The sequence below is a fragment of the Ahaetulla prasina genome, chromosome 15 (assembly GCF_028640845.1).
Source record: "Ahaetulla prasina isolate Xishuangbanna chromosome 15, ASM2864084v1, whole genome shotgun sequence".
In the NCBI taxonomy this organism is placed as follows: domain Eukaryota; kingdom Metazoa; phylum Chordata; class Lepidosauria; order Squamata; family Colubridae; genus Ahaetulla; species Ahaetulla prasina.
Genome location: NC_080553.1, coordinates 13952099 through 13977518, shown reverse-complemented (window position 1 = coordinate 13977518; position 25420 = coordinate 13952099). Strand labels below are relative to the sequence as shown.

General features: G+C 49.1%; 1 protein-coding gene across 8 annotated transcripts in view; it reads left to right on the top strand.

Moving 5' to 3' along the window:
- Positions 1 to 25420, top strand: part of TAOK3 (TAO kinase 3) — a 128902-nt gene that overhangs the window by 98817 nt on the left and 4665 nt on the right. For 6 of the 8 annotated variants that reach the window (XM_058158062.1, XM_058158061.1, XM_058158060.1 and 3 more), the window contains 6 exons: positions 9686 to 9922; positions 13140 to 13298; positions 14817 to 15020; positions 20450 to 20689; positions 23439 to 23651; positions 25070 to 25252. In XM_058158062.1, the coding sequence (XP_058014045.1) occupies positions 9686 to 9922; positions 13140 to 13298; positions 14817 to 15020; positions 20450 to 20689; positions 23439 to 23651; positions 25070 to 25252 (1236 nt within the window). The remainder of the gene's footprint in view (positions 1 to 9685; positions 9923 to 13139; positions 13299 to 14816; positions 15021 to 20449; positions 20690 to 23438; positions 23652 to 25069; positions 25253 to 25420) is intronic. The other 2 variants (XM_058158063.1, XM_058158067.1) reach the window with 1 other exon arrangement.

The window sequence follows — 25420 nt, the reverse complement described above, 5'->3', positions numbered from 1 at the left end:
TTAACGGAATTGGAAGGGACCTTGGAGGTCATCTAGTCCAACCCTCCCACCCAAGCAGGAGACCCTACACCATCTCTGACAGATGGCAGTCCAGTTTCTTCTTGAAAGCTTCCAGAGATGAAGCTCCCACAACTTCCGAAGGCAACTTTTGTTACCTCAGTTGATGGCTCTCACTGTCAGAAAAATTCTCCTTATTTCCAAGTTGAATCTCTCCTTGGTCACTTTCCATCCATTATTCCTTCGGATGCTTTGGAAAATAGCTTGACCCCCTTCCACCTCTGTGTGGCAGGTACTCAAATATTGGAAGATGGTTATCCTGTCTCCCCTGGTCCTTCTCTTCACTAGACTAGCCAGGCCCAGTTCCTGCAACCGTTCTTCATATGTTTTAGTCTCCTGTCCCCTGATCCTCTTGTTTGCTCTTCTCTGCACTCTTTCTAGAGTCTCAACATCTTTTTTTGTAGTGTGATGACCAAAACTGGATGCAGTACTCTAGGTGTGGTCTTACTAGAGCTTTATATAGTGGTATTAGTACCTCCCTTGATCTTGATTGTATTCCTCTGTTAATGCAATTTAGGATGGCATTGGCCTTTTTTTTTTTTTTTTGGCTGCCGCCGCTCATATTTTAGCTGGTTGTCCACTAAGACTCCAAGATCCCTCTCACAGTTACTGCTATGTTTATTCTTTTATCCCATTTGAATGTGGTATGCCTTCCTAAACTTGGGCGGCCTTCTCAGTGCAATAAACAAACAAACAAATAAATATATATATTTATTACCTACTATCTTATCATGAGTCCTTCCCTTCATGTTCTCCAAAGCACCTGAGGGTAGAACAAGAAGCAATGGGTGGAAACTGATCAAGGAGAGAAGCAACCTAGAACTAAGGAGAAATTTCCTGACAGTTACAACAATTAATAAGTGTAACGACTTGCCTGCAGAAGTTGTGAATGCTCCAACACTGGAAGTTTTTAAGAAAATGTTGGATAACCATCTGACTGAGATGGTGTAGGGTTTCCTGCCTGAGCAGGGGTTGGACTAGAAGGCCTCCAAGGTCCCTTCCAACTCTGTTGTTATGTTATGTTATGTAGCAGCCTGGTCCCCAAAGTTCTTGTCAGACATTAAACGTACACAATTTGCAGTTGAAACTTGCAATCAAAATCCAATCGAATCAAATCCTTATCATGTTTATCAGACCAGCATAAGGAGGGTGGGGTACCACCCACCGAAAAGCAGAGATGATAGATAAGTGGCTCAGTGGCTAAGACACTGAGCTTGTCGATCAGAAAGGTTGGCAGTTCGGCACTTCGAATCCCAAGTACAGGTCTACATATGCAGGGGGTTGGACTAGATGATCTCCAAGATCCCTTCCAACTCTGCTACTGTTAGATATATCAGAGTCTTTAAAATGTGGGGGGGAAACCCCCCCCCCACCGAAGATTATTAGCCCAGAAAGTAAATATAAAAGTCTATAAGAATCTTTAAAAAAGAGATAGGAGCATTAGATGGGTGTTCTGACTCCTTCCCCACTTCAGACCCACGAGCTGGCCTTCAGCCAGTGGATTCACGGCTCTTATCAGTCCTGGCAGAGAAATCGCAGCTGCCTGCCAAAGTTCAAACAAATGACTCATGTAGAAAGACTTTCAGCTCTTTTTGAAACGGTTCAGCTAAACTTTTGCTTCCCGTGGAGTGAGAGCAGTCCCAAAGCTCCTTATATATCCTGTGGGGTGGGGCTCCTGCCCCACCCTTCCTTTTGATGACGCCACCTCTCTAATCTTCTGAAGTGTGGGTCAAGCCAAGCTTGATTACTATTATCAGCTGGGTCTGAAGGCGTAGCCTGGGGAAGGGAGGAATCGGGATGACGGCCTCATTACGTCCTCCGACTGATCTGGTTCTGGCTCCTGGAGCCGAGCCAAAGGATTCGGTGCTCCCGGGTAAGCCTTACCGGCCCTTCCCCCTCACTCTTGGAGTCACTTTCGGGCATGGGGCCAGGTTCAGGGGCTGGAGTCACAACAATGGGTGTAGGGCAGGAATCGGCAACGAGCCGACAAAGGGAAGCCCCCTGTTCAGTTCAGGAGCCGACCGGAAGTCCTGTTCCCCCACCACAGAGTCTCCTCCTAGTGCGGCTTCCCTTTTTCCTCTACCGGTCCTAATTGAAAGCCCTATCAATTGTGGAGCTGACCGGCGACAGGGAGCCGCAGCAGAGAGATGAAAGAGCCACATGCGGCTCCAGAGCAGCAGGTTGCCGACTCCTGGTGTAGGGGAGCATCAGCATTTAATATGTGGGAGATGGTATGAAACTGACATGAAACGACACTTAAAACAGTGTTCAGCTTTGCATCCAGTTTGGTATCCTTCGTAATGATGACTCGGACACAAATTATCTGGATATGTTTGCAGTCATTCACTGTTTGGGATCTTGTATATAGCAGCAGCAGCAGCATTTAGACTTATATACCGCTTTACAATGCTTTACAGTCCCTCTCTAACCGGTTTACAGAGTCAGCCTCTTGCAAACCTCAACAATCTGGGTTCTCATTTGACCGACCTCGGAAGGATAGGAGACTGAGTCAACTTTGAGCCGGTCGGGATTGAACTCTTGGCAGTGGGCAGAGTTAGCCTGCAATATTGCATTCAGATAGATCGAGAGACAGACATAGATAGATAGCAATAGCACTTATAGACCGCTTCACAGTGCTTTTACAGCCCTGTATAAGCGGTTTACAGAGTCAGCCTCTTGCCCCTCGAAAATCTGGGTCCTCATTTTACTGACCTTGGAAGGATGGAAGGCTGAGTCAACTTTGAGCTGGTCACAGGGTTCTTTATGAGAAGAAAAATCTTTGCATTTCCTGATGGAATGACTAATGTCCCACATGGAGCACGATACAATAGTAGCATCAGTCGTACGATACAATAGTAGTATATGGAGCACGATACAGTAGTAGTAAGAGAATGGGTTGCAGCCAAAACTCAGTGAAGGACCCCTACTGTGACTTGTGTGGGTGGTAGGGGGAGAGCCAGTTTGTTTCTAGTGATGAAGGCACCAGGCTAGAAAGCTGAAGGCCCTGAGTTCTAGTCCCACCCTAGGCGTGAAAGCCAGCTGGCTGACTTTGGGCCAATCACCAGGAGATGGTGAATTCTAGTCCCATTTTTAAGCTTGAAAGCTGGTGGGAATGACCTTGGACCAATCACCAGGACACTGTGAGATCTAGTTCTGCTTTTGCCATGAAAGCCAGCTGAGTGACTTTGAGCCAATCACCAGGAGACTCGTGAGTTCTAGTCCCGCCTTAGGCACAAAAGCCAGCTGGCTGATTTTGGGCCAATCACCAGGAGAAGCTGAGTTCTAATCCCGCCTTAGACATGAAAGCCACCTAAGTGATTTTGACCAATCACCGGGAGATGGCGAGTTCTAGTCTCACCTTAGGCATGAAAGCTAGCTGGGTGACTTTGGGCTAATCACCGGGAGACTGTGAGTTCTAGATCACCTTTGGCCCACGTCAGACTCTTGCACACATCAACTCAGAAGGGTGGTTCGAGCTGCCATCTTGCTTGTTTCTCATGGTTTCCCCAAACGGGTCCAAACTCCTTATCACCAGAGAAAACATAGGTGATATGAATAATTCAGTTCCCACCTGGATGAAACGGGGAGCAAGCGCGTGCTCTTTTTCCTAGAAAGGCGCGTCTCAAAACTTTCCAACGGGGGAAATTTCTATCCACTCGTTTGCCTTTTTTTCCCCCCTTTTCTGCCTACACTCTTGAATATAGAAGCATCAGATAACTAGTGTTGGTGTGTGTGTGTGTGTGAGAGAGAGAGAGAGAGAGAGAGAGAGATTACTCAGGCAATGTGACTCAACCCTAGTGCTATTGGGATGAATCGGTTAAACCGGGGTGGACTCGGATTAAAATTAGAAATGGGCTGAGTCGCCAAACTTTCAATCTCAATTAATCTTTAAAAGCGACATCGATTAGGTGGATGACCCCCAAATTTAATCGATTGTCTCTCGGGTGGAGGATTGGTGCCGACTTCTGAATCCCCTTGCAACTTTACAGATGTTGCTAAGCCCTAGAACAAGGTGGCAGCTTTCGTGCACCCGGCAACCATCTTAGCACAAATTAAACATTTTCTTCCTTCTTTTTTTTTTCTTTCGGTGATAATCTATTCACTGGAGAGGGCAACAGCACAGATTAGTTTGGTGCAGGAAGGACACCCGATACTTTTGGGATACAGAAGGATCTTGACAGACTTGAACATTGAGCGCTATCTAACAAAATGAAATTCAACAGTGAAAAAAGTGAGGTTCTACATTTAGGCAAAAAAAAAAAAAATGCACAGGTACCGTATATGTGGTACCTTGCTCAATAGTAGTAACTGTGAGAGGGATCTTGGAGTCCTAGTGGATAACCATTTGGATATGAGCCAGCAGTGTGCAGCAGCTGCCGAAAAAGCCAACACAGTTCTGGGCTGCATAAACAGAGGGATAGAATCAAGATCATGTGAAGTGTTAATGCCACTTTATAATGCCTTGGTAAGGCCACACTTGGAATACTGCATTCAGTTTTGGTCGCCATGATGCAAAAAAAATGTGGAGATTCTAGAAAGAGTGCAGAGAAGAGCAACAAAGAGAATTAGGGGTCTGGAGGCTAAAACATATGAAGAACAGTTACAGGAACTTGGTATGTCTAGTTTAATGAAAAGAAGGACTAGGGGAGACATTATAGCAGTCTTCCAATATCTCAGGGGTTGCCACAAAGAAGAGGGAGTCAAACTATTCTCCAAAGCACCTGAGGGTAGAACAAGAAGCAATGGGTGGAAACTCATCAAGGAGAGAAGCAACTTAGAACTAAGGAGAGATTTCCTGACAGTAAGAACAATTAAATCAGTGGAACAACTTGCCTGCAGAAGTTGTAAATGCTCCAACACTGGAAATTTTTAAGAAAATGTTGGATAACCATTTGTCTGAAGTGGTGTAGGGTTTACTGCCTAAGCAGGGGGGTTGGACTAGAAGACCTCCAAGGTCCCTTCCAACTCTGTTATTATGTTATTTTCAAACCTCATATACTACTATTTAAAAAAAAGAGATGACTGTAAATGCAGGCCAAAATGGGATCACATGACCTTAGGGAGGGTCTGGGCATTGAAAGTTTGAATCTTGGCCATAAGTAGTTTATGCGGGGGACTCTGTCATAACTTTGATCAGTGACGAATGACTGGTCATTAATTGAGGACAACCTTCCATGCTGGGTTTGGAATTCAGTCTGATTTCCTTCCTTCCTTCCTTCCTTCCTTCCTTCCTTCCTTCCTTCCTTCCTTCCTTCCTTTCCTGCTTTCTTTCTTTCTTTCTTTCTTTCTTTCTTTCTTTCTTTCTTTCTCTGGTTTTCTTACTTTCTTTCTCTCTCTCTCTCTCTTTTCTTCCTTTCTTCCCTCTATCTCTCCTTCCTTCCTTTATCTCTCTCTCTCTCTCCTCACCCCTTTCCCTCTCTCCCTCTGCCTCCCATTCCAGTCCATGGTAAGGAGGCCATGGTGAGCTGGCGGTGACAAGTTGTCCCACAGTGGGGTGGTCATGGCTAATTGGCCACGATGAAGTGGCCACAGCAAGTTGGCGGTGATAAGTTGGCCATAGCAAGTTGTACATAAAGAGATGGCCATGGAGAGTTGGCCATAGCGAGTTGTATATGAAGAGATGGCCATAGCAAGTTGTACATAAAGAGATGGCCATGGAGAGTTGGCCATAGTGAGTTGTATATGAAGAGATGGCCATGGAGAGTTGGCCATAGTGAGTTGTATATGAAGAGATGGCCATGGAGAGTTGGCCATAGCGAGTTGTATATGAAGAGATGGCCATGGAGAGTTGGCCATAGTGAGTTGTATATGAAGAGATGGCCATGGAGAGTTGGCCATAGCGAGTTGTATATGAAGAGATGGCCATGGAGAGTTGGCCATAGTGAGTTGTACATGAAGAGATGGCCATGGAGAGTTGGCCATAGCGAGTTGTATATGAAGAGTTGGCCATAGCAAGTTGTGCATGAAGAGATGGCCATGGAGAGTTGGCCATAGCGAGTTGTATATGAAGAGTTGGCCATAGTGAGTTGTACGTGAAGAGATGGCCATGGAGAGTTGGCCATAGTGAGTTGTACATAAAGAGATGGCCATGGAGAGTTGGCCATAGTGAGTTGTACGTGAAGAGATGGCCATGGAGAGTTGGCCATAGTGAGTTGTACATAAAGAGATGGCCATGAAGAGTTGGCCATAGTGAGTTGTACATAAAGAGATGGCCATGAAGAATTGGCCATAGCAAGTTGTACATGAAGAAATGGCCATGGAGAGTTGGCCATAGTGAGTTGTACGTGAAGAGATGGCCATGGAGAGTTGGCCATAGTGAGTTGTACATAAAGAGATGGCCATGAAGAGTTGGCCATAGTGAGTTGTACATAAAGAGATGGCCATGGAGAGTTGGCCATAGTGAGTTGTACGTGAAGAGATGGCCATGGAGAGTTGGCCATAGTGAGTTGTACATAAAGAGATGGCCATGAAGAGTTGGCCATAGTGAGTTGTACATAAAGAGATGGCCATGAAGAATTGGCCATAGCAAGTTGTACATGAAGAGATGGCCATGGAGAGTTGGCCATAGTGAGTTGTATATGAAGAGATGGCCATGGAGAGTTGGCCATAGCGAGTTGTATATGAAGAGATGGCCATAGCAAGTTGTACATAAAGAGATGGCCATGGAGAGTTGGCCATAGTGAGTTGTACGTGAAGAGATGGCCATGGAGAGTTGGCCATGGAGAGTTGGTAGTAATGAGTTGTCCCACGATGCGTTGGCCATGGAGAGTTGTCCACGTCGAGTTGTCCTATGGTGAGTGAGCCATCACGAGTTGTCCCATGGTGAGTTGACCATGGCGAGTTGACCACAGTAAGTTGGTGGTGATGAGTTGTCCCACTGTCAGTTTTGGAAGCAATTTTTTTTTCTTTTAGCTTCCTGACTGCCTGGGAAATTGGGAGGGTTTTTTTTTTTGTTGGCGCGGTGAAAGAATAGCCATAACAACATCCTTGGTTCTGGGAGTCAAGGACATTTGTCTGCACCTAGATGGGAGTGACTGGGGATTGTTTTCCAGTTGAGTCTGACGGATGCATTGGACCATGTGATGAACTTGTGGGTGTGGGGCAGGGTTGTGAACTTTCAACTGGGTGGGAAAAACCTGGAAGCTTTCAGATTCGGGTTTCCCCAGTTGTGCCAACACGACATCTCTAATAAATTGGAACTTTGAGGAATCTATTGCCTGGGAATTTTATTTCATTGGGGGTGACACCCGCGATGAGTTGGTCATGGAGAGGTGGCTGTGGTGAAGCGGCCGCAGCAAGTTGGCCGTGGCAAGTTGTCCCACGGTGAGTTGGGCTGTCGCAAGTTGGTGAGTTGGCCGTGGCAAGTTGTCCCACGGTGAGTTGGGCTGTCGCAAGTTGGTAAGTTGGCCGTGGCAAGTTGTCCCACGGTGAGTTGGGCTGACGCAAGTTGGTAAGTTGGCCGTGGCAAGTTGTCTCACGGTGAGTTGGGCTGTCGCAAGTTGGTAAGTTGGCCGTGGCAAGTTGTCTCACGGTGAGTTGGGCTGTCGCAAGTTGGTAAGTTGGCCGTGGCAAGTTGTCCCATGGAGAGTTGGCTATAGCGAGTTGTATATGAAGAGATGGCCATAGCAAGTTGTACATAAAGAGATGGCCATGGAGAGTTGGCCATAGTGAGTTGTATATGAAGAGATGGCCATGGAGAGTTGGCCATAGCGAGTTGTATATGAAGAGATGGCCATAGCAAGTTGTACATAAAGAGATGGCCATGGAGAGTTGGCCATAGCGAGTTGTATATGAAGAGATGGCCATGGAGAGTTGGCCATAGTGAGTTGTATATGAAGAGATGGCCATGGAGAGTTGGCCATAGCGAGTTGTATATGAAGAGATGGCCATGGAGAGTTGGCCATAGTGAGTTGTACATAAAGAGATGGCCATGAAGAGTTGGCCATAGCGAGTTGTATATGAAGAGATGGCCATGGAGAGTTGGCCATAGTGAGTTGTACATGAAGAGATGGCCATGGAGAGTTGGCCATAGCGAGTTGTATATGAAGAGATGGCCATAGCAAGTTGTACATAAAGAGATGGCCATGGAGAGTTGGCCATAGCGAGTTGTATATGAAGAGTTGGCCATAGTGAGTTGTACGTGAAGAGATGGCCATGGAGAGTTGGCCATAGTGAGTTGTACATAAAGAGATGGCCATGAAGAGTTGGCCATAGTGAGTTGTACATAAAGAGATGGCCATGGAGAGTTGGCCATAGTGAGTTGTACGTGAAGAGATGGCCATGGAGAGTTGGCCATAGTGAGTTGTACATAAAGAGATGGCCATGAAGAGTTGGCCATAGTGAGTTGTACATAAAGAGATGGCCATGAAGAATTGGCCATAGCAAGTTGTACATGAAGAAATGGCCATGGAGAGTTGGCCATAGTGAGTTGTACGTGAAGAGATGGCCATGGAGAGTTGGCCATAGTGAGTTGTACATAAAGAGATGGCCATGAAGAGTTGGCCATAGTGAGTTGTACATGAAGAGATGGCCATGGAGAGTTGGCCATAGTGAGTTGTACGTGAAGAGATGGCCATGGAGAGTTGGCCATGGAGAGTTGGTAGTAATGAGTTGTCCCACGATGAGTTGGCCATGGAGAGTTGTCCACGTCGAGTTGTCCTATGGTGAGTGAGCCATCACGAGTTGTCCCATGGTGAGTTGACCATGGCGAGTTGACCACAGTGAGTTGGTGGTGATGAGTTGTCCCACTGTCAGTTTTGGAAGCAATTTTTTTTTCTTTTAGCTTCCTGACTGCCACGTATTTTAGCCTGGGAAATTGGGAGGGTTTGGTTTTTTTTGTTGGCGCGGTGAAAGAATAGCCATAACAATATCCTTGGTTCTGGGAGTCAAGGACATTTGTCTGCACCTAGATGGGAGTGACTGGGGATTGTTTTCCAGTTGAGTCTGACGGATGCATTGGACCATGTGATGAACTTGTGAGTGTGGGGCAGGGTTGTGAACTTTCAACTGGGTGGGAAAAACCTGGAAGCTTTCAGATTCGAGTTTCCCCAGTGGTGCCAACATGACATCTCTAATAAATTGGAAGTTTGAGGAATCTATTGCCTGGGAGTTTTATTTCATTGGGGGTGACACCCGCAATGAGTTGGCCATGGAGAGGTGGCTGTGGTGAGGCGGCCGCAGCAAGCTGGCCGTGGCAAGTTGTCCCACGGTGAGTTGGGCTGTCACAAGTTGGTGAGTTGGCCGTGGCAAGTTTTCCCACGGTGAGTTGGGCTGTTGCAAGTTGGTAAGTTGGCCATGGCAAGTTGTCTCACGGTGAGTTGGGCTGTCGCAAGTTGGTAAGTTGGCCGTGGCAAGTTGTCTCACGGTGAGTTGGGCTGTCGCAAGTTGGTAAGTTGGCCGTGGCAAGTTGTCTCACGGTGAGTTGGGCTGTCGCAAGTTGGTAAGTTGGCCGTGGCAAGTTGTCCCATGGTGAATTGGCCATCGCAAGTTCTCCCACGTTGAGTTGGGCTGTCGCAAGTTGGCCCACGGTGTGTTGGCCGTGGCAAGTTGACCACGGCGAATTGCCGTTGAGCCTCCAGGCGGGCGCTAACTCTGTGTCTTCTTCTTTCCTCCCCTTGGCCGATCACAGGTTACAAGGCAGATCCATGAGCATGAGCAGGAGAACGAGTTGCGGGAACAGATGTCAGGATATAAACGGATGCGGCGCCAGCACCAGAAGCAGCTGATCGCCCTGGAAAACAAGCTGAAGGCTGAAATGGACGAACACCGCCTCAAGCTGCAGAAAGAGGTGGAGACCCATGCCAACAACTCGTCCATTGAACTGGAGAAGCTAGCCAAGAAACAGGTGGCCGTCATAGAGAAGGAGGTGAGGAGCCAGGTTCTCCTGTGGGATGGGCCACCTTCAATGGCTGAGGGATTCTAGCTCCATAACACTTTGAGATGCCCCGTGTCAGCGTTCCGGAAAAAATAATAATAATAATATAATAATAATATTTTAATTTGTATACCGCCCTTCTCTCGAAGGACTCAGGGCGGTTAACAGCCGAATAAAACAACAATAAAAACACATACAATACAGCTAAAAACAACAATAAAAAAACTTATTTAAATTTGGCCCAAGTTTTAAAATACATTCAAACCCAATAAAACTTAATTCGAATTAAAACCCATAAAATCATCTAAAAAATTAAAATTCAGGCCAGTTCTGCGTGAGAAAATAAATATGTCTTAAGTTCGCAGCGAAAGGTCCGAAGGTCTGGTAGCTGTCGAAGTCCAGGGGAAAGTTCGTTCCATAGGGTAGGAGCCCCCACGGAGAAAGCCCTTCCCCTGGGGGCCGCCAGCCAACATTGCTTGGCTGACGGCACCCTAAGGAGTCCCTCTCTGTGAGAGCGCACGGGTCGGTGGGAGGCAGAAGGCGGCAGAAGGCAGTCCTGTAAGCCATGGAGCGCTTTAAAGGTGGTAACCAACACCTTGAAGCGCACCTGGAAGACTACAGGCAGCCTGTGCAGCCTGCGCAAGATAGGTGTTATGTGGGAGCTCCGAACCGCTCCCTCTATCACCCGCGCAGCTGCATTCTGGACTAACTGGAGCCTCCGGGTGCTCTTCAAGGGGAGCCCCATGTAGAGAGCATTGCAATAGTCCAGGCGAGAAGTAACCAGAGCATGAGTGACTGTGCATAAGGAATCCCGATCCAGAAAGGGGCGCAACTGGCGAATCAGGCGAACCTGATGACAAGCTCTCCTGGTCATCAGATGTTCCAAAAAAAAAACAAAACCTCCAAGTAAAAACTCCGAAGCAAGCATCTTTCAAAGTTCTATTAACTAGGATAGGTAAACTGGCACATCTGGGAAAACCCGAATCTGAAAGATCTGGGTTTTCCTTCAATCAATCAAAACTCCCCAAACCTTCACCTTCCCCAGATCTGGAGTGCATCTCACATATTTAGTGCTGGGCAAACTGGTTGTTAAATTATGTGAAGCCCACCCACCCCAAGTCACTGGTCACGTTGTCCAATCCAGGAGCTGGCCGGTTGCTTGGTTACTTCGCTCCTCCTCTGGCCAGCTGCCTGAGAAAATGTCCTTGGTTCCCACAAGAAAACTTTATTGTTTCGGCTGCAAAACCGCATCTATTTCCCCCTTTCCCTCCCACTGTTGTGTGGCAACTGTGAAGCCTCCCAAGATGGCCTCAGCCAGGTTCATTTCAGGGTTGACAATTTTGTACACCAAACAGGGTCACTTCACATCACTTGGGCACCTGTGTAAAACAGAAACATGGACAGACAAGAGTGTGGGTGGCTTACAACCATAAAAACTGAACATAGAACAGAAAAAAAAACCTTGGAAAATTGCTATCAGGTCATTTGTAGTCTTTCTTTTCTCTAGACTAACTATACCCGAATTCCTGCAACCGTTCATCCAATGTTTTAAACTTCCGTCCCCTAAATCAGCGGTCACCAACTGGTGATCCAGGAGAAAATTTCGGTGGTCCGCAGAAAAATTATTTGCATTTATTATCTTGCACTAAATCAGGGGTCCTCAAACTAGGACCCCTGGGACGGATAGGTGTAATGAACGTTTGTGTTGCTGCAGAGAGTCTCCCCCTTTGGGGTCTTTTTGTGTGGGTCGGAGCGGGCCAGAAGGTCTGCTTCAGACTCCTGGTGGGGGGCTTTGGGTGAAGGCTGGAGAGAAGGGAAGCTGGTGGCGAAGAACTGGAGGGTCTTGTTCCAGTGGGACTGCCTCATGGCCTGGAACTGGCTGACCATCTCAGGCCGCTGAGCTTCCAGGCGCCGGAACCTGGCCTTGCACTCCTGCAGGTCTTCCTTCTGCTTGGAAAGCCTATGCTCCTAGTCCTCAGTGAGGTGCTTCTCCTGAACCTCCTTCTCGGACAGATCCAATTTGAACTGAGCTGTTTTGCCAACTCTTAAATCCAGCAACTGCGTCCTGTTGGGGCCCTAAGGAGCCCGGGCGGGCAGGCGAGGAGGGGTGGGGAGGGGCGACTAGAGGCCATTGAGGTGCCCCTCAACGTGAGTGACATCAAGTTGACCACGCCCACCCAGTCACATGACCACCTAGCCACGCCCACCCAGCTGGTCGTTAGGCAGATCATATTAGTGGTCCACGGGATTTAAAATTATGAATTTAGTGGTCCCTGAGATCTGAAAGGTTTTATTTATTTATTATTTTAATTTATATACCTCCCTTCTCCCGAAGGACTCAGAGCGGTTTACAGCCAAGTAAAACAAAGAATCACAAAATTTAAAAACATTTTTTTTAAAATAACCTAATTCAATTTGGCTAAGAAGCTAAAAATTTTAATTAAAAAAACCCCATTAAAATATATTAAGCCAGCCCTGCGCGATGAAATAAAAATGACTTTAACTCGCGTCGGAAGGTCCGGAGGTCAGGGAGTTGACGTATCGCTGGAGGCAGCTTGTTCCAGAGGGCAGGAGCCCCCACAGAGAAGGCCCTCCCCCTGAGGGTCGCCAGTCGACATTGTTTGACCGACGGCACCCTGAGGAGACCCTCCCTATGGGAGCACACAGGTCGATGGGAGGCAATTGGTATGCCATGGAGCGCTTTAAAGGTGGTAACCAACACCTTGAATTGCACCCGGAAGACCACCGGAAGCCAGTGCAGCTTGCGCAGGAGGGGTGTTACGTGGGAGCCTCGAGTTGCTCCCTCTATTACCCGCGCAGCCGCATTCTGGACCAGTTGGAGCCTCCGGGTGCTCTTCAAGGGAAGCCCCATGTAGAGAGCGTTGCAGTAGTCAAGGCAGGAAGTGACGAGGGCGTGAGTGACCGTGCATAAAGAATCCCGGTCTAAGAAGGGACGCAACTGGCGTATCAGGTGAACCTGATAAAAATCCCCCCGGCGATGGCCGTCATATGCTCTTCTAAAGATAGCCGTACATCCAGGAGGACGCCAAGATTGAGAACCCTCTCCATGGGGGCCAATGACTCGCCCCCGTTGGGGAACCCCTGCCCTAAATGGCAGTCTCTGTGAAAATGTGGGTCAATTTTAAATTTTTTTAAAAAGTTTTTTTTTTCCTTCTCTCCCCCCCACCCCACCCACCCCCCTTCACAGGCAAAGACAGCGGCAGCAGATGAGAAGAAGTTCCAGCAACAGATTTTGGCTCAGCAGAAGAGGGATCTGACCAATTTCTTAGAAAGTCAGAAGAAGCAATACAAGATTTGCAAAGAAAAGATTAAAGAGGCAAGGAGACGCTCTCCAGATCTGGGGAAGGTGAAGGAGCAAAATGAACCTGGGGGGGGTTTCTCATTTCAGCTCATTAACTTACCTCCAGAATGACAGGCCCCCATGGGGAGGAAGAGGAGGAGGAGGGAGAAGGAGAAGGAGAAGAGGAGGAGGGAGAAAGGGAAGAGGAAGAGGAGAAGAGGGGGAAGAGGAGGAGGGAGAAAGGGAAGTGGAAAGGAGAAGAGTGGGAAGAGGAAGGAGAAAGGGAAGGGAAGAGGAAGGAGAAAGGAGAAAGGAGAAGAGGAGGAGGGAGAAAGGGAAGAGGAAGAGGGGAAGAGGGGGAAGAGGAGGAAGGAGAAGGGGAAGCAGGGAGAAAGGGAAGTGGGAAAGGAGAAGAGTGGGAAGAGGAAGGAGAAAGGAAGGAAGGAAGGAGAAAGGGAAGGGGAAGAGGAGAAGAGGGGAGGAGGAGGAGGAGGAGGGAGAAAGGGAAGTAGAAAAGGAGGAGGGAGAAAGGAAGGAGAAAGGGAGCAAGGAAGTGGAAAAGTAGAAGAGGGGAAGAGGAAGGAGGAGGGAGAAAGGGAAGGGAAGGGGAAAGGAAAGGAGGGGAAGGGAAGAGGAGAAAGGGAGCAAGGAAGTGGAAAAGGAGAAGAGGGGAAGAGGAAGGAGGGAGGAAGAGGAGGAGGAGGGAGAAAGGAAGGAGAAAGGAGCAAGGAAGTGGAAAAGGAGAAGAGGGGAAGAGGAGGAGGAGGAGGGAGAAAGGGAAGGAGAAAGGGAGAAAGGGAAGTTGAAAAGGAGAAGAGGGGGAAGAAAAAGGAGGGGGAAGAGGAAGAGGAGGAGGGGAGAAAGGGAAGAGGAGGAGGAGGAGAACTGTGGGGTCCCGGGGAGGTGGTGGGGTCTCATTTCAGTCCATTAACTACCTCCAGCATGACATGCCGCCATGGGGAAGAAGAGGAGAAGGAGGGAGAAAGGGAAGGGGAAAAGGAGAGAAAGGGGAAGAGGAACAGGAGGGGAGGGAAGGAAGGAGAAGGGGAAGAGGAGGAAGGAAAAGGAAGTGGAAAAGGAGAAGAAGAAAAGGAAGGACAAAGGAAGGGGGAGAAAGGAAGGGGAAAGGAAAGGAGGGGAAGGGAAGAGGAGGGGAGAAAGGGAAGGAGGAGGGAAGAGGGAGAAAGGAAAGTGGAAAAGGAGAAGAGGGGAAAGAGAAGGAGGGGAGAAAAGGAGAGGAGGGGGAAGAGGAGGGGAGAAAGGGAAGGAAAAGGGAGGAGGGGAGAAAGCGAAGGGGAAAAGGAGAAGAGGGGGAAGGGGAGAAAGGGAAGTGGAAAAGGAAAAGAGGGAAGAGAAGGAGGAGAGGAAGGGAAGAGGAAGAGGAAGAGGAGGAGAACTGTGGGGTCCTTGGTGCCCCCTGGGCTTTTTTCCTTGTAGACGTTTCATTACCTAACCAAGGAACGTCATCCATGTTCGAAAGGAAGAGAGGGGGAGATTAGAGGAGGACCCCGGCGGTACCCCTGTTCCCTTTCTGCCGTGGCCTTTTTACTCAGGGCCCCCTCGGTCTCCCGGCCTCTCTTTTAGGAGATGAACGAGGATCACAGCACACCCAAGAAGGAGAAGCAGGAAAGGATCTCCAAACACAAAGAAAACCTGCAGCACACGCAGGCTGAAGAGGAGGCGCATCTCCTCAGCCAGCAGAGACTCTACTACGACAAAAACTGCCGTTTCTTCAAGCGGAAAACGATGATCCGAAGGCATGAGTTGGAGCAGCAGAATATTCGTGAGGTCTCTGCTTTTCGCCTTTGCCCTGCACCCCACCCACCCTGTCCCCCCAAAACTACGTGCAAGGGGGGCGACACTGAGCAAATTTGGATAGAAAGGGTCGGTGCGCCTCCCCCCCCAAATCCTCTTTTGAAGGTTCTAGACCCGGGGGGGGGGGGGCTCTCCTATCTTGGCCACTTTAAAGACTTGGGGACTTCGACTCCCAGAGTTCCTCAGCCAGCACGAGGAGGAATTGGCTGGCGGAGGAATTCTGGTGTGTGGATGGATGGATGGATGGAGAGAGAGAGAAGGAAAGAAAAGGAAGGAAGGAAGGAAGGAAGGAAGGAAGGAAGGAAGGAAGGAAGGAAGGAAGGAAGGAAGGAAGGAAGGAAGAAAGAAAGAAAGAAAAAGAAAGAAAGAAAGAAAGAAAGAAAGGAAGGAAGGAAGGAAGGAAGGAAGGAAGGAATGTGGTTAGACAGATGAGTAGGTGGGTGGGAAGGGAGGGAGGAAGAATGGAAGGAAGGAAGGAAGGAAGGAAGGAATATGGTTAGATAGATGAGTAGGTGGATGGGAAGGGAGGGAGGGAGGAAGGAAGGAAGGAAGGAAAAGAAAGAAAGAAAAAGGAGGAAGGAAGGAAGGAAGGAAGGAATATGGTTAGAGAGATGAGTAGGTAGATGGGAAGGGAGGGAGGGAGGGAGGGAGGAAGGAAGAAAGAAAGAAAGAAAGAAAGAAAGAAAGAAAGAAAGAAAGAAAGAAAGAAAGAAAGAAAGAAAGAAAGAGGGAGGAAAGGAAGGAAGGAAGGAATATGGTTAGACAGATGAGTAGGTGGATGGGAAGGGAGGGAGGAAGGATGGAAGGAAGGAAGGAAGGAATATGGTTAGATAGATGAGTAGGTGGATGGGAAGGGAGGAAGGAAGGAAGGAAGGAAGGAAAAGAAAGAAAGAAAAAGAAAGGAGGGAGGGAGGGAGGAAGGAAGGAAGGAAGGAAGGAAGGAATATGGTTAGAGAGATGAGTAGGTAGATGGGAAGGGAGGGAGGGAGGAAGAAAGAAAAAGAAAGAAAGAAAGAAAGAAAGAAAGAAAGAAAGAAAGAAAGAAAGAAAGAAAGAAAGACAGTGTGCCCCCTAAATCCAGGGGTCTCTAACTATGGCCACTTTGAGACTTGGGGATTTCAACTCCCAGAGTTCCTCAGCCAGCATGAGGAGGAATTGGCTGGCGGAGGAATTCTGGTGAATGGATGGAGAGAGAGAGAGAGAGAGAAATGAGCCCGTTTTTGGCCTCCCAAACCCCCCATGCGTCACGTTTTTGCCCTCCCCAGCCCCCAGGGGCACTCTGCGGGCCTCCCAAATCCTCTGCGTCCGTTTTGCAAAACGGACCTTCCACAAAAACAGGACACGCAGAGGGTTTGGGAGGCCTGCAGAGTGCTCCTGGGAGCCGGGGAGGGCAAAACTTTCTTTTTTTTCCTCACTTATCTCTCCGAAATCTTGGCGCGTCTTATACACCGGTGCGGCTTATAGTCCGAAAAAATACAGTGATCAGAATTGCAGAATATATTTTCAGCAATTTCAGGGGACAGCGGCTGAGCTGAACAAAATCCCATGTTCTCTTAGCCGTCGTAGACTTAAGGGTAAGCATGGATGGGGCTTTCTCCACCTTTGTGCCTTTTTTAAGAGATGTAGACTTGAACTACCAGGATTGCTTTAAGTTTCTCAACCCTGGGGACTGGGACAATGTGGGAACCTCTGAACCTGGGTGACTTGGATGCATTGGCTCGCCCTCCATAAACCTCCCGGATCCTTTGGCGTTACTCCTCCCTGTGTAATATAAATCAGAACTCCCAAGAAGGAGGGAAATGGAGAAACATTTTGGAGCAAAAAACAAGAAATCAAAAGTGGTTCAGCCGGTTCAGCCGTACCGGTTTGTACCGATTTGGGCGAACTGGTAGCGGCGACTCCGCCCCGGCCATCCCATTTAGTTACATTTTCAAGGCTGGGGGCACGCGTGGAAGGCATGTGCGGCGAACCGGTGGTAAGAATACGTGGAAACCAATCGCTGAACCTCGTAGTCCTTTCAAAAATTGTTTCTTGGCGTTCTCCTAAATTATTTCAACTCTGCATCTTCTGCTTTAAGCGATGCGTGATCGGTTGAGATTTGGATCACGTTCTCGGCGGACGGTGCTGAAAGTTTAACGCCTACCGATAAAGGAGAATATCTGTAGCTCCCGGTTGAGAGGAGGGGGGGACCTTGGTGGGTCTCGGAGCTTGGTTGTTTTCTTGCAGACGTTTCATGACCAAACTTGGTAACGTCATCGGTGCTAGAAAGGTGTGGGGTTTGCTGAGTGGAGGAGGAGGAGGAGGAGGAAGAGAGGACAACAGTGACGACTGTGGGGTCCTTGGTGCTCTCTGAGCTTGGCTGTTTTCTTGCAGACATTTCATGACCAAACTTGGTAACGTCATCAGTGCTGGAAAGGGAGTAGGGTTTGCAAGGAGGAGCAGGAGGAGCAGACTGTGGAGTCCTTGGTGCTGTCTGAGCGTGTTGTTTTCTTGAAGACGTTTTATTACCAAACTAGGCAACACCATCAGTGCACTGACGATGTAACTTAGTTCGGTAATGTAACGGTCTTCAAGGAAACCACCAAGTTCGGAGAGCATCAAGGGCCCCTCGCCTCCTGGTTCTCACGCGCATTTGCTTGTGCGCCATCTGCTGGACAGTTTTGAGAAATACGCCTCCGATTCATGCCTGCAGCAAGACCGCGGCAGGAAATTCTGCAGCCAGAATGCAAGAAAAGTTCTGGAATTCCTTTTGTGAGATGAAGCCAAGGTGTCTTCTTTTAGAAAGGGTCTAGTTCAAGATTTTTCAACCTTGATAAACTCTAAGGTAGGGGGTCCCAAAGGTTCCTTTTTTTCAAGAGGCAACTGGACTTTCTTTGTTTTTTTCCCTTGAAGAGGTTTCGCTTCTCATCCGAGAAGCTTCCTCAGTTCTTGGATGAGAAGCGAAACGTCTTCAAAAGAAAAACCAAGAAGCTCCAGCTGCCTCTTGAAAAAATGCACCTTTGGGATAGCCAGGACCTGGATGACTTGAGAATCTCCATAGACATCTAAGGTGGGTGGACTTCAACTCCTAGAATTCTCAGCATGGCCGGCTGTGGAATTCTGGGAATTGAAGTTCACACCTCTTAAAGAGTTGCTAAAGTTGAGAAAACACTAATCTGGTTTAATGGGAAGAGACAGTTTAGTCTACTGATTAAGGGGGCTGGACTAGGACTGCGGATATGTGAGGTACGATGTCTCTTAGACATGCTGACCTTGTCTCTCAGAAGAAGACTAGGGGCAAGCCATTTTTAAAAATATAGCCAACGAAACTTCTGAAATTTATCGAAGCAGTCACCGGGAGTCAAGACTGACTTGAAGGCACCCCAAAAAAATATTTTCATGGGGCAGAAAAGGTCTACTGGCTGCACTGTCTCAGGAGAGCAGAGTTGAGTTGAGTTGAGTTGAGTTGAGTTGAATTCTTTATTGGCTAAGTGTGATTGGACACACAAGGAATTTGTCTTTGGTGCATATGCTCTCAGTCTACATAAAAAGACAAGATACATTCCTCAAGAGTCATAAGGTACAACACTTAAATGATAGTCGTAGGATACAAATAAGCGATCAGGAAACAATATCAATATAAATCGTAAGGGTGCAAGCAACCACAGTCATACAAGTCATAAGTGGAAAGAGATGGGTGATGGGAACAATGAGAAGATTAATAGTAGTGTAGATTTAGTCAATAGTTTGACAGTGTTGAGGGGATTATTTGTATAGCAGAGTGATGGCATTCGGGGGAAAAACTGTTCTTGTATCTAGTTGTTCTGGTGTGCAGTGCTCTATAGTGTCGTTTTGAGGGTAGGAGTTGAAACAGTTTATGTCCAGGATGTGAGGGGTTTGTAAATATTTTCACAGCCCTCTTTGACTCGTGCAGTATACAGGTCCTCAATGGAAGGCAGGTTGGTAGCCATTGTTTTTCCTGCAGTTCTAATGATCCTCTGAAGTCTGCGTCTGTCTTGTTGGGTTGCGGAACCAAACCAGACAGTTATAGAGGTGCAGATGACAGACTTAATTATTCCTCTGTAGATCTGGATCAGCAGCTCCTTGTCCTCCAGTCCTTTAAATGCAGATCTTGGGAGCCATATAGTACGTGAGGAAAGACAAGCAGCTTCATCCGTGGGTTTGCGGGTCTCTTAAGCGATCTTTCTGGCTGTGCTTGGAGACAAAAATTGTGGGAGATGACCAGGCTGAGCCCGAAGGAGAGGTCAAATGTGCCATCAATCTCAACTCCTTGCGCACCCACGAGAGATCCAAGTCCAGCCCACCTTGAATTCTGTTGACTTTTTATTTACTGCCAGTTTGCTTTGACGGTTAGTAGTTCTGATTCTTGTAGAGAACAAAAACTTGGCATGAAATAAACCTGATGTTGGAGATGAACAGGCAGAGCTCAAGGGGGGAGTCAAACAAGTCATCAGTTTGGAATCCCTTCGTGCCCACAAGACATCTATGTCCAGCCCTCCTTGAATGCCGGTGGCTCTTATCTACCCCCAGTTTGCTTTGACCTGTTAGTAGCTCAGATTTTTGTAGAGAACAAGAGCTTGCAATAAACCTTCATATTCATTTTCAAACCGCCTGGACTTCCTGATTTTCTTGAGATTGACCAAAATGGTTTGTTGCTGTTTTTTGCTTTGGGTGAAGGGCAGGCTCTCTGGTTGTCTCCTTAGGAAGCGTCAACCTTGCAAGGTAGTCCAGACAGGAAGCACACCGGTAGGTGTTAGCACTTTTCTTTATTGTAAGGTTACCTTAACAGAATCTTGTAAGTCTGAAAGGGCATTTTTCTACAGTTGCCTTGACAGCCAATAAACTAAGGAGGGTCTCTTCAGAGACGGTTGCCACACCCCATTTCTGCTCTGGGCTCAGCAGCCTCTTATCCCCAGGCTTCAAAAATTTTAGCAAGGGGTTCTCTGCCCGGTTGCTGGGTGGGTGTAGCCTGGTCGGCCTCCTACACCATGGCGGGGTGGGGTGGGGTGTTTTTTCCCTCCCTGGGCTCCGGAGACTTTTCTTGAGCCTCCAAGAGGGTGAAAACGACCTCCCCAGGCTCTGGAGGCCCGTTTCTGGCCTTCCCAAACTTCCCGTTTTTTGCCTTCCCCGAACCTCCGTGTGCACCCTGCACTTACCTGCATCCAAAACAGGCCGCATGGGGACTCCTGGGAAGGACAGGATGGGCGGGGCCAGACAGGAGTGGGATTTGGGAGTTCTCCGAACTGCACAGAATCTTAGCTAGAGGTTCTCCCGAACCCCCAGCAGCGAACCCCCGGCTGCGGCTCTTCCCTCTGTCTCCCAAGGTCGTCCTCGCAGACCACGCCATGAAGGCCTCGCCTCACCTCTGTTCCTTGCCCCCCTCCCCCCCCACAAAAATGCAGGAGCTGAACAAGAAGAGAACCCAGAAGGAGATGGAACATGCCATGCTAATACGGCACGACGAGTCGACGCGGGAGTTAGAATACCGGCAGCTGCACTTGCTGCAGAAGCTGCGTATGGACTTGATCCGGCTGCAGCACCAGACGGAACTTGAAAACCAGCTGGAGTATAACAAACGGCGGGAACGAGAGCTGCACAGGAAGCACGTCATGGAGTTGCGGCAACAGCCGAAGAATTTGAAGGTAGTCAAGGGGATGGAGGATGGGAGACCCCGGCCCGGAAAGCTCAGGCAACTGACCCCTCCTAGAGCCTGAAGTTTGGAAACGGCCAGCTAAGGTGGAAGGAGGCGTCAAGTGAGGTTCTGGCTTGGAATCGTTGCGTAGCTGCAAGCAGGCAATTAGCTTGGCTTCAACGAAGATCCATGAAGCCTTATCTGGCCGTTTCCGAACTTCGGAAACAGTCTGGGGGAAATTCTTCTAACACGGGCATAGATAATAATCCTTTTAACTATTCACAAGTGGGGACTGGACAGCCCCTTGTCTAAAATGGTAGCGGCTTTCCTGCTTGAGCTGGGGATTGGACTAGAAGACCTCCAAGGTCCCTCCCAACTCAGTTATTCTGCTATTCAGCTATGCCTTGCCTTGCCTTCCTTCCTTCCTCCCTTCCTCCCTCCCTCCCTCCCTTTCTTCTTCCTCTCATTCCTTTTGTACTCCCTTCCTCTTTCTCCTTCCTCTCCTTCCTTCTTCGCCCTCCTTCCTTCTTCCTTCTCCTTCCTTCATTTTCCTTCTTCCCTCCCTCCCTTCCTTCCTCTCATTCCTCCTCCCGCTCTTCCTTCCTCTTTCTCCTTCCTCTCCTTCCTTCCTCTCCTTCCCTTCCTCTCGTTCCTCCTCCCTCCCTTCCTCTTTCTCCTTCCTCTCCTTCCTTCCTCTCCTTCCCTTCCTTCCTTCCTCTCGTTCCTCCTCCCTCCCTCCCTTTCCTTCCTCTCCTTCCTTCCTCTCCTTCCCTTCCTTCCTTCCTCTCGTTCCTCCTCCCTCCCTCTTTCTCCTTCCTCTCCTTCCCTTCCTTCCTTCCTCTCGTTCCTCCTCCGTCCCTCCCTCTTTCTCCTTCCTCTCCTTCCTTCCTCTCCTTCCCTTCCTTCCTTCCTCTCGTTCCTCCTCCCTCCCTCCCTTTCCTTCCTCTCCTTCCTTCCTCCTTCCTTCCTCTCGTTCCTCCTCCCTCCCTCTTTCTCCTTCCTCTCCTTCCCTTCCTTCCTTCCTCTCGTTCCTCCTCCCTCCCTCTTTCTCCTTCCTCTCCTTCCCTTCCTTCCTTCCTCTCGTTCCTCCTCCCTCCCTCCCTCTTTCTCCTTCCTCTCCTTCCTTCCTCTCCTTCCCTTCCTTCCTTCCTCTCATTCCTCCTCCCTCCCTCCCTCTTTCTCCTTCCTCTCCTTCCTTCCTCTCTTTCCCTTCCTTCCTTCCTCTCGTTCCTCCTCCCTCCCTCTTTCTCCTTCCTCTCCTTTTCCTCTCCTTCCCTTCCTTCCTTCCTCTCGTTCCTCCTCCCTCCCTCTTTCTCCTTCCTCTCCTTCCCTTCCTTCCTTCCTCTCGTTCCTCCTCCCTCCCTCTTTCTCCTTCCTCTCCTTTTCCTCTCCTTCCCTTCCTTCCTTCCTCTCGTTCCTCCTCCCTCCCTCTTTCTCCTTCCTCTCCTTCCTTCCTCTCTTTCCCTTCCTTCCTTCCTCTCGTTCCTCCTCCCTCCCTCTTTCTCCTTCCTCTCCTTCCCTTCCTTCCTTCCTCCTCTCCTCCCTCCTCCTCCTCTTTCTCCTTCCTTCCCTTCCTTCCTTCCCTCCTCTCCTCCTCCTCCTCCCTCCTCTTCTCCTTCCTCTCCTCTCCTTCCTTCCTTCCTTCCTTCCTTCCTTCCTTCCTCCTCCTCCTCTTTCTCCTTCCTCCTTCCTCTCTTCCTTCCTTCCTTCCTCTCTTCCTCCTCCTCCCTCTTCTCCTTCCTCTCCTTCCTCCTCTTCCTTCCTTCCTTCCTCTTCCTCCTCCCTCCCTCTTTCTCCTTCCTCCTCCTTCCCTTCCTTCCTTCCTCTCTCCTCCTCCATCCTCCTCTTCTCCTTCCTCCTTCCTTCCTCTCCTTCCCTTCCTTCCTTCCTCTCGTTCCTCCTCCCTCCCTCCCTCTTTCTCCTTCCTCTCCTTCCTTCCTCTCCTTCCCTTCCTTCCTCTCGTTCCTCCTCCCTCCCTCCCTCTTTCTCCTTCCTTCCTCTCCTTCCCTTCCTTCCTTCCTCTCGTTCCTCCTCCCTCCCTCTTTCTTCTTCCTCTCCTTCCTTCCTCTCCTTCCCTTCCTTCCTTCCTCTCATTCCTCCTCCCTCCCTCTTTCTCCTTCCTCTCCTTCCTTCCTCTCGTTCCTCCTCCCTCCCTCCCTCTTTCTCCTTCCTTCCTCTCCTTCCCTTCCTTCCTTCCTCTTCCTCCTCCCTCCTCTCCTTCCTCCTTCCTTCCTCTCCTTCCCTTCCTTCCTTCCTCTCGTTCCTCCTCCCTCCCTCTTTCTCCTTCCTCTCCTTCCTTCCTCTCCTTCCTTCCTTCCTCTCGTTCCTCCTCCCTCCCTCTTTCTCCTTCCTCTCCTTCCTTCCTCTCCTTCCCTTCCTTCCTTCCTCTCATTCCTCCTCCCTCCCTCCCTCCCTCCCTCTCCTTCCTTCCTTCCCTCCTTATCACTAGAGGTTTTTTTAGAAGAGTTTGGACAACCCTTTGTCTAAAGTGGTAGAGGGCCTCCCGCTTCAGCAGGGGATTGGACTAGAAGACCTGCAAGGCCCCTTCCAGCTTTGTCACTCAGTTTATTCTAACGTGATTTGGAGAGAAGCATCGCAGTAGCTGATAATATTGGGCCTTAATTTTTCCCCGCGTCCTGAAAAATGTTTCCTTCCGTTTAAAATCAAACCTCTGCAGCCCGCACAACGGGGAGCTCCAAACATTAAAAAAAATGTTTTGTCGGTTTTGCTTCTCGTTTCCACCCCCACCTCCCCGGCAGGCCATGGAAATGCAGATCAAGAAGCAGTTCCAAGACACGTGCAAAGTGCAAACTAAGCAGTACAAAGCGCTCAAGAATCACCAGCTGGAAGTGACTCCAAAGAGTGAGCACAAAACTATTTTGAAAAGCCTGAAGGATGAGCAGACGAGGAAGCTCGCCATCCTGGCGGAACAGTATGAGCAGAGCATCAATGAAATGATGGCGTCGCAAGCGGTAAGAGGGGGTGGGGTGGGTGGAAATGCCCCCTCCCCGCTGTTGTGACCGAGGCCCAAGTAATGATTACCAAACACAATTCAGTCCTCAACAAACTTATTTCATTGAAACAGCTGAGAATCAATTCATTCTCAGCTTCGTCCAAAACAAAATGCTTAACAACCAGTCCGTCCGCCTTATCACCAACCTTTGATGTCTTTGGCAACCTGCCAAAGGCTTTTCTTGGCAAAACCCCCACAAAGTTCAAGAGACGCTGACAAGAAGCAACGGAATCAACGTTGCTTTTCCACAGAGAACCCAACGGCTCGTTGCTGCTCTTTTTAAGCCTTATGGGAGTGGCCAATCATCTCCTGGCCTTACTCCTGAGTTGTCCTTTTTGCTTCAGCTGCTCTTGCCTTCTGGCAGCTCTTCGCATGCATGCACTAGGAACAGGCTCCTCCTGTTCCTCTGCCTCTCTCCTGTCTGCCTCTGGAGGCTCCGGAGTTCGCACATCGCTCCCAGATGGCCCTGGCCCCATCCCTGCCTCCGACACAGACCCCTCATCCAGGCCTTCCCCTGATTCCAGGACTGGCCCATTGCCCTCCCCAGCCTCCTCATTGTCGGACTCCGCTGCCAGCTCCATGCAGGTGCTGGCGGACCACAACATCTGTCCTAAAAATGAGAAAAATGAAAGCCACGTTGGACTTATTGAATTATTTTTATCCAGCCTTCATTAGAGTTTATAAGTCACTCAAGGCAGCGAACATACTTAACAAGTTCTTACTCCTTCTGTTTTCCCTGCCACAACGATCCTGTGAGGTGGACTGGCTCAAAGTCACTCAGCTAGGTTTCATGCCTAAGGTGGTACTAGAGCTCACTGCCACCTAGTGATTGGCCCAAAGTCACCCAGCTTTCATGGCTAAGGCGGGACTAGAACTCACCGTCTCCTGATGATTGGCCCAAAGTCACCCAGTTGACTTTCATTCCTAAGGCGGGTCTAGAACTCACCGTCTCCTGGTGATTGGCCCAAAGTCATGCAACCAGCTTTCATGGCTAAGGTGGGACTAGAACTCACCGTCTCCTGGTGATTGGCCCAAAGTCCCTTAGACAATTTTTATGCCTAAGGCCAGGATTAGAACTCAATGTCTCTAGGTGATCGGCCCAAAGTCACCCCGTTGATTTTTAAAACTTAAGACAGGACTAGAACTCACATCCACCTAGTGATTGGCCCGAAGTCACCCAGACAATTTTCATGCCTAAGGCAGGACTACATTTCACCTTCTCCTGGCGATCGGCCCGAAGTCGGCCACCCAGTCGGCTCGGCGCCTTAACCATTACACCAAACTGGTTTTGCGTTTACCGATTACGGGGTCATAAAAAGAAGGAGATGACCAATGAGCGTCACTTCCCTTGACTCTTTCGATTGGCTTTTCTTGCAGCTGCGGCTAGACGAGGCTCAGGAAGCAGAATGCCAAGCCTTGAGGCTGCAGTTGCAGCAAGAGATGGAACTGCTCAACGCCTACCAGAGCAAAATCAAGATGCAGACAGAAGCACAGCACGAACGGGAGCTCCAGAAGTTGGAGCAGAGGGTGTCCTTGCGCAGAGCACATCTGGAGCAAAAGGTACGGGAGAGAGGATCCGTTTGAGTTTTGCAGCTGGGCTAAGATTGTTGGACGAGCAGGCACTGGCGATTCGATTGAAGCCCTGGAAACGGTTCCCTGGTCAGTCAGCAGAAGGGTTGATTTACCACCAGCTTATCGGGTACCGTATTTTTCGGGCTATAAGACGCA